The sequence below is a fragment of the Amaranthus tricolor genome, chromosome 5 (genome assembly GCF_026212465.1).
Source record: "Amaranthus tricolor cultivar Red isolate AtriRed21 chromosome 5, ASM2621246v1, whole genome shotgun sequence".
Taxonomy (NCBI): domain Eukaryota; kingdom Viridiplantae; phylum Streptophyta; class Magnoliopsida; order Caryophyllales; family Amaranthaceae; genus Amaranthus; species Amaranthus tricolor.
The window spans coordinates 18485849-18493025 of NC_080051.1; the positions used below are offsets into that span (position 1 = coordinate 18485849).

Sequence of the window (7177 nt, forward strand, 5' to 3'; positions counted from 1 at the left end):
AGCAACAAACATGATACCTTATAATTTCATTTGTCCTATACGTTTGGACACATTGCAGTTGTCCAGAAGTACAGAAACTCCCTAAGTTATAAGTGATAACATATTCCCTCCGTTTTTTTTTCTTCCCATTTATTTTTGCACAGTTTTCAAAGAAATTTTCGAGTCTCGTTATCTCTAAATACGCATCATTTAAAATAAAATATTTTAAATGAGAAGAACATTAGACAAAGAAGAGAGTATTAACTATAATTAATACCATTGATTCACATATTAATTAATTATCTCATTTATTTCATATCTATTAAAATTGCTATTCTTTCCTCATTATTCTCTCTCTTCTATACCATATTTAGTTTTGACATTAAATTATTAGACTTTTGTAAACCTCAACTTTTATTTATTTATTTATTTTATTATTATTATTATTATTATTATTATTATTATTATGATTATTATTATTATTATTATTATTATTATTATTACTATTACTATTATTATTATTATTATTATTATTATTATTATTATTATTCACATATATTTAATTAATTAACATACATTATCCCTCACCCCTATCTTCCCTCCTTAAATCCCTCTTACCCATTAATTAAACATTAACATTATCCTTAATTCTAAATGCACCTATGACCTACCCTTTACTCTCTTTCCCCTCCTCCATCTCCCAAACATCAAATTCAATTAACCCACCATTTCAAACCCAATAATTAATTCCCCCAAAAAAAAAACTTAATTATCCTCAATCAACACCTTAATTAATCAAACAACCAAAACCAACAAAAAAAAAAAACCCCATAGTCATGGAAGCAACCCTAGATTTATCCATGAAAGTAATCTCATCATGGGACTATGAAACCTCAGATATCTCCCCAAATACATCCTTATTCAACCACCATACCCGTGAAGAAGTTCTAGAATTCATGCGAGCCGTTAAAGACCTCCATGGAGTTCTTCTTTTCTACACAAATTCCCTCAACAATTCCTCCATTAATCCATCACACAAAAAAATAGCCTTTTGTCAAAACCTTCTTCGTATTGCCAAAAAAAGACTAAGTAGTGAATTTTACTCTCTTTTAAAAACAAATAGTAAACATAATATTCATCAATTTTCCCTTCAATCAGATCACCAATCATCAATTTTTACTATATCAAATCAAAAAACAAGAAGTAATAGTAATGGGGATAATTATCCCATTAATACTACTGAAGATTCATCTGCCATTGCTGACCTTAAATTGATTGCAGATTGTATGATGAGTGCTGGGTTTGGTAAGAAATGTTTAAAAATATATAAACTTACAAGAAGATCATTTGTTGATGATGCACTTCTAAAAATGGAAACTCGACGGTTAAAAAAAGCTCATGTTCAGAAACTTGATTGGGAAACTATTGATTTAAAGATGAAAAAATGGTTAAAAAATGTTGGGATTTGCATGAAAATATTTTCCCATGAGAAATTATTATGTGAGAATTTGTTCTCTTCTGGTACATTATCTTCTGTTACTGAATCTTGCTTTTCTGAGGTTTGTAAAGAGGGTGCCCTAATTTTGATTATTATACCTGGGAAACTTGCGAAACACGCAAAGAAATCACCTGATAAAATGTTCAATTTTCTTCAACTTTATGATGGGTTATATGAATATACATCGGAAATTGATAGATTATTTTCATCGGATTTGACATCAGTTGTCAGATTAGAGTTTACGTCTTCGTTAGGGAGGATTTCTGACTCCGTCAAGCTGATGTTGGCGGAGTTTGAATCCTCCGTAAATAAAGATACAAATAAAGCAATAATCCCAGGAGGTGGGGCCCACCCGCTAACTAAATATGTGATAAATTATTTAATTCATTTGGCTGATCATTCATCGTCATTGGAAAAAATACTGATTGATTATCCGGTAAGTTTACAATCGCCGTTACCTGAAAGTTATTTCGAAGGAAAAACATTATCGTCCCCTTTAGCGTTACAATTTGGATGGTTAATTTTAGTATTACTCGGAAAATTAGATAATAAATCAGAGCTTTACAAGGATGTTGCTCTTTCTTATTTATTTTTAGCTAATAATTTACAATATGTAGTAAAAAAAGTTAAGTGTACAAAATTGTATAACGTGTTGGGTGAAAAATGGGTAAACAAACACGGCGCAAAAGTTATACAATACGCAGCGAATTACGAAAGAATGGGATGGGGAAGAGTAATATCAGCATTACCAAAAGATCTAACGGTGGATATGAGTCTTGATCAAGTGAAAGAAAGTTTTAAGAGATTCAACGTTGATTTTGAAGAGGAGTACCGTAAGGAGGTGGACTGGATTGTACAGGATACACAATTAAGAGATGAAATGAAAGCGTCGATAATAAGAAAAGTTGACGCAAGGTATAGGAAGATGTATGATAAGTATAAGGTGGTTTTGGCTAAGAGTAGAGAAAGAGGGAAAATTGATTCGGTAGTTAAATTTAGTCCGGAAGATTTGGAAAATTATTTGTGTGATTTATTGGATGGTCATGATGAGGAAGGGGAGGATGATTTGCTGAGTATAATACCGCAGGGGAAAAGCGAAGCGACGTCGCATGAGGTTAAGGAAAATCCGGTTCTTCAACGACGTAGTCGACGTCTTCTTTTATTGGTTCGTCAACATCATTATTTGTAAATGGAGTTTGATTTGTTATATATGTGTATTTCTTTTCCATTTTTTTTAAGAAAATTAAATTGTTTTGAGTATAGTATCTTTTTTGTAACTTATTGATGTTGAATATTTATAGGAATAAAAAATTTTAATGTTTTAAATGGTGAATATATTATTTTATTAAATAATAAAATTAATATATAAAAAGTGAAAATTATAAGCTTAAAAAAATTATAATAAAGTTATTGTAAAATATATGGAGATTGTAATTATTGAAAAATTTCCAAACAAATACTAACATCTATAACAAGGATAACAAACGATGTAAGGGGACACTACAAATAAGTATGTAAACTAAAAGGTGATATTTGAGTGGTAATTGCCCATGGCGACAGGTGATGTAACACGTGTCGCCAAAAGTGAACCTAGGCGTGGCGACGGATTGGCGATGGCATCATGGTGTCGCCCATCCAAAATAACATACTTATTATGGGTATTTGCGATTGGCGACAACTAGAGTTGGTCATCAGCTCGTCGCCCGTGCCTGTGCTAAAATTATCCTTATTTTTAATACTCGGCGACAATTGGATTCGGTCGCCAACTCATCGCCTTCTCTTGTGTAATATTTTGATTTTTTATTGTTGGACGACGACGTCCGATCGCCATTGTGTCTCCCATATATCGTATAATTTGAAATTTAAATTTCAAAGTTAGGCGTTGGTATGTTTGTAGTTGCATAGTCATCGCCATATTTTGTTTGAATAATGAACGTCTTGTTTTCATTTTTTACGGAAATAAAAGCGGTATTTAAAGAGGTTAGTAATTCTATAATTTAGTACATGAATTTTGAGATTAGATATCCTTGAAAAAAGTACATAAATCATTGCTATAAGGAACCAAATGAAGTAAGAAAACATCTAATGAGAATAGGTTTTCTTGAAAATTATTATGAGCCGGACTATCTAGGGGTGTGCAAAATGACAACGGACCGGCGATTTGGAGTGGAACCGGTTGAGACCAGACCCAAAACGGACCTGACCAGTTGCATCCGATCCGGGCTCCGAGTCTTACTTATTCTTCATTCTGGGTTTCCGGTCTAGTTTGGTCTAAACCCTGAAAAATCTGGATTAGACCGGATTAGACCAGATACATCATATAAAAGTAATTTTGAAGAGGAATAATTTTAACAATTTTTATGTATATACTTATTTGAAGGGCTTCATATTTTTTATTTCTAACAAAAATAATTTTTTTAACTCAAATATTTTAATTTTATAATAATTAATTTGCTGAATTATTTTAAAATCTTCTATTTGTTAATTTATTTTTGGTATTAAAAATTTCTTCCGATCTAAACTCAGACCGGACCGGGAGAAAACTGGATTAGACTGGGAACGAAATGGATGGAACCGATCCGATCTTTGGCCTTAGAATATACAAAATTTCGGTATTTCGATCCAATGGGTTCCGTCTAGTCCGGATTTGGACCTACGAACACCCCTAGGACTATCATCAAAACACTGAGTTATGAACAAGTTCTGATGTTGTTGAGGTAATAGAAGAAATCGTCAAACAATCCAAATTCCTACTCGCAAATGGTGTATGATGCAGCTAGAGGTGTTCATTTGGGTGATCGGGTCGGTTTCGGACGGGTGTCATTCGGTTCGGTTGCATTTCAAATCAGTTATTTTTTGGCTGTGTGTTACAACGGGTCACACTCGGGTCGAGTCGGTTAGTTACGGTTCGGTTGGATATCGGTTATTCAAGCAATCGGGTTAGCATCAGTTCGGTGTCGGTTGAATTTCGTGTTGAGTGTCAATCGGTCTCGGGTTGTCATCGATTACTAATTGGTTTGGTTTTGTCGGGTACAGATCGGGTTCGAGATTTTTTTTTAAAGAAAAATTCAGCTACGTATTACTAATTACTATCGATCGAATCAATATCAAATTAAGTTATTCAATTTTTAATTGATGATAAGATTTCCTTTATTTAAAGCAAAATAGTTAAAATGCAAATCAATTAGTAATCATTATTACTTTGTTACTTTTACTTGTTTGACCGGAAATTAAAATTATAAAGTTCTATCAATATTCATCTAATTCGATTAAAAGTAGTTAAATAAACATTGACCATTGATTATTAACTCAAAATATAGGAAACCGTGTATTTATAAAATTTAATTTATTAAAATATCTGACACTTTATTAGATTAACAAATGAGATGATTGAATATGAGTCTATCATACCTTTATGTTAAAAATTGGTTTAGGTTTACAGCAGTTCGATCTAAAATTCGTTCAGGTTAAGTCGGTTTTAATCGGATAGAATTCGATTTCGAGCATGATTCGGGTCGGATAAGACTCGGGTCGGTCATTATTAGGTTCGGGTAATTTCGATTGACGGTTATGTCTCGGTTACAAAAATTGGTTATAGCTCGGGTTCAACTTTCCCATTTTCGGTTGTCAACCGGTTCGAGTACTGTAGGTTCGATAAACCAAAAAAAGAACACATTTTCGGGTCGGTTTACTTTCGGTTTCGGTTCGGATTTTCGAGTTGGGTCACTTTTGAACAGCTCTAGATGCAGCTGCTAGTATATTCCCAGACACTTACCATCAATTTTTTCCCCAACCATCTGATATTGTACTGATAGTTGATGAATCACCAGTACACGTCGATGAAGATCCAAACACTTATTGTCGACAGTTCTTTGAGATGTTGAATTCTGTACGTAGACAGTCCATTATATGAAAGTTGTAAGAATCACACCAATATGTCTATTATTGGTCGTCTGAAAAACTTGAAAACTGACCATCGCATTGTTGAAAGGTGTTACGACGATATTTGTGCTATTGTGAATTTAGTGTTACAAGAAGAGAATACAATAATAAACAACTGTTATGAAACCAAAAAAACAAATAGCTGTCCTTAAATATTACATACCCATTGAAATGAGAAATTATTGTCCTAACATATGTATGATACATGGGAAAACAATGCGAATGCCGAATGTAAATCGTTGTCATATTTGTATAATTTCTAGATGGAGTTAGGATTTCAGGACAATTCACTTCAGAAGTTAATAAGCTAAAGATTCACGGTTAGGCATTTGATGGAAATAGTATGAAAATGAACTAGGGATGGTACTTGGCCTTTAAGCTTAGCATTGTTCACTTGAATTATAGCGTAATTGTGGTAGTGGATGAGTAACCTATACTCAACCCTCCAAGATCGAGTATAGAGGGGTGTTTGGCAATTGGTTATTGGCTATTGGTGATTGGTTTTTTTAACTGGCTTGTTTGACTAGCTGAAAATATTTGCGATTTTTATTGGTATTTAAGCTAGCTAAAATAGCCAGGAGTTTGTGGAGATGTTTGGTAAATTTAAGTATTAGTTAGCTGTTTATTAAAGAAAAGTGGGCTAATAAGCTAAAAACCAACAAAAAAGAAAACTAATTGGAGTAGCTTTTTTATTTTGGTTTAACATCCAACTTTTCAGCTGACTTAAAAGCCATTTACCGAACACTTTTTGGCTGATTGATCAACCAACAAGCCAAAAGGCAAAACTCAATCCAAAAATCAATGTAAAAGCCAAGTACAAAACAACCCATAGTCTAGTAAATCTTGGCCACTAAGCCAAAAGCCATTGGAGATGTCCTCGCCCACCATTTTTATGTGTAAAATCAAAAGTTACTACCCAGGATACTAACCACATTCTATCTTATCACATACAAACCATTTGAATATTTGGACCAGATATTCAATGGTCATTAGGGTAAATTGTGTGAAAATTTAAAAATCAATAAGCAAATTTAGATAGAAAAAGTCAAAAAAATAAATTTGTAGTAAACTTATTTAAAAAATAAACGTCTTTTAGTTTGATGCTACGGTTTAGGTATGTTTGCATTTAACAACAGCGGGCCATCACTACGGATGGGTCGAAAAATTCAGCCAAACAATCATCCGTTGTTACCAATAGCGGGTCATTACTTAAGCTGAGTCAATAAAATTCAGCCAACTAATCGGCCGCTCTTACTAACAGGAGGGAATTGAGTTGATTTTTTGACTGTTATTAGTAACAGTGAACAAAAACCAACCCTTAACATTAGGCCGGAGGCGCTTACTTTTAGATATAAGTTTAATCAAAGCTTACTTATGAATTTATTTATTTATTTTTTTTTTTGCAAATAAATGCTTATTTATTTCTAATTTTCTAAATTGTGTCGGTTTGGTCTGACCTTCTAAAAGGCCCAATAACCTAAGTAAGTCCAATCCATCTCAAGGTCTAATATAATAGGATATAAATTATGAAAGACTTATTACCACCTAGGTTGCACTAAACCGGACACGGATACGGACACGGACACGACACGGGTACGGAAAAACGTCAACTTAAAAATGGCGGACACGGGGACACGAAAATGGTTATATAATAAATATATCAAAGTAAAGATAATTTTACAATCTTTCATTTGATATTTGTAAATAAACACTTTAAAACATAAAAATCACATAAAATGCAAATAAGTACCAAATAAA

General features: G+C 32.9%; 1 protein-coding gene across 1 annotated transcript; it reads left to right on the plus strand.

The window, feature by feature from the left end:
- Positions 1-815: 815 nt before the first annotated feature.
- On the plus strand, positions 816-2666 carry LOC130813517 (exocyst complex component EXO70H1-like). The gene has a single exon (XM_057679356.1). The coding sequence runs from the start codon at positions 816-818 to the stop codon at positions 2664-2666; it is 1851 nt and encodes a 616-aa protein (XP_057535339.1).
- Positions 2667-7177: the final 4511 nt, after the last annotated feature.

Coding starts and splice junctions, on each gene's coding strand:
- LOC130813517 (XM_057679356.1), top strand. CDS start 816: ATGGAAGCAACCCTAGATTTATCCATGAAAGTAATCTCATCATGGGAC.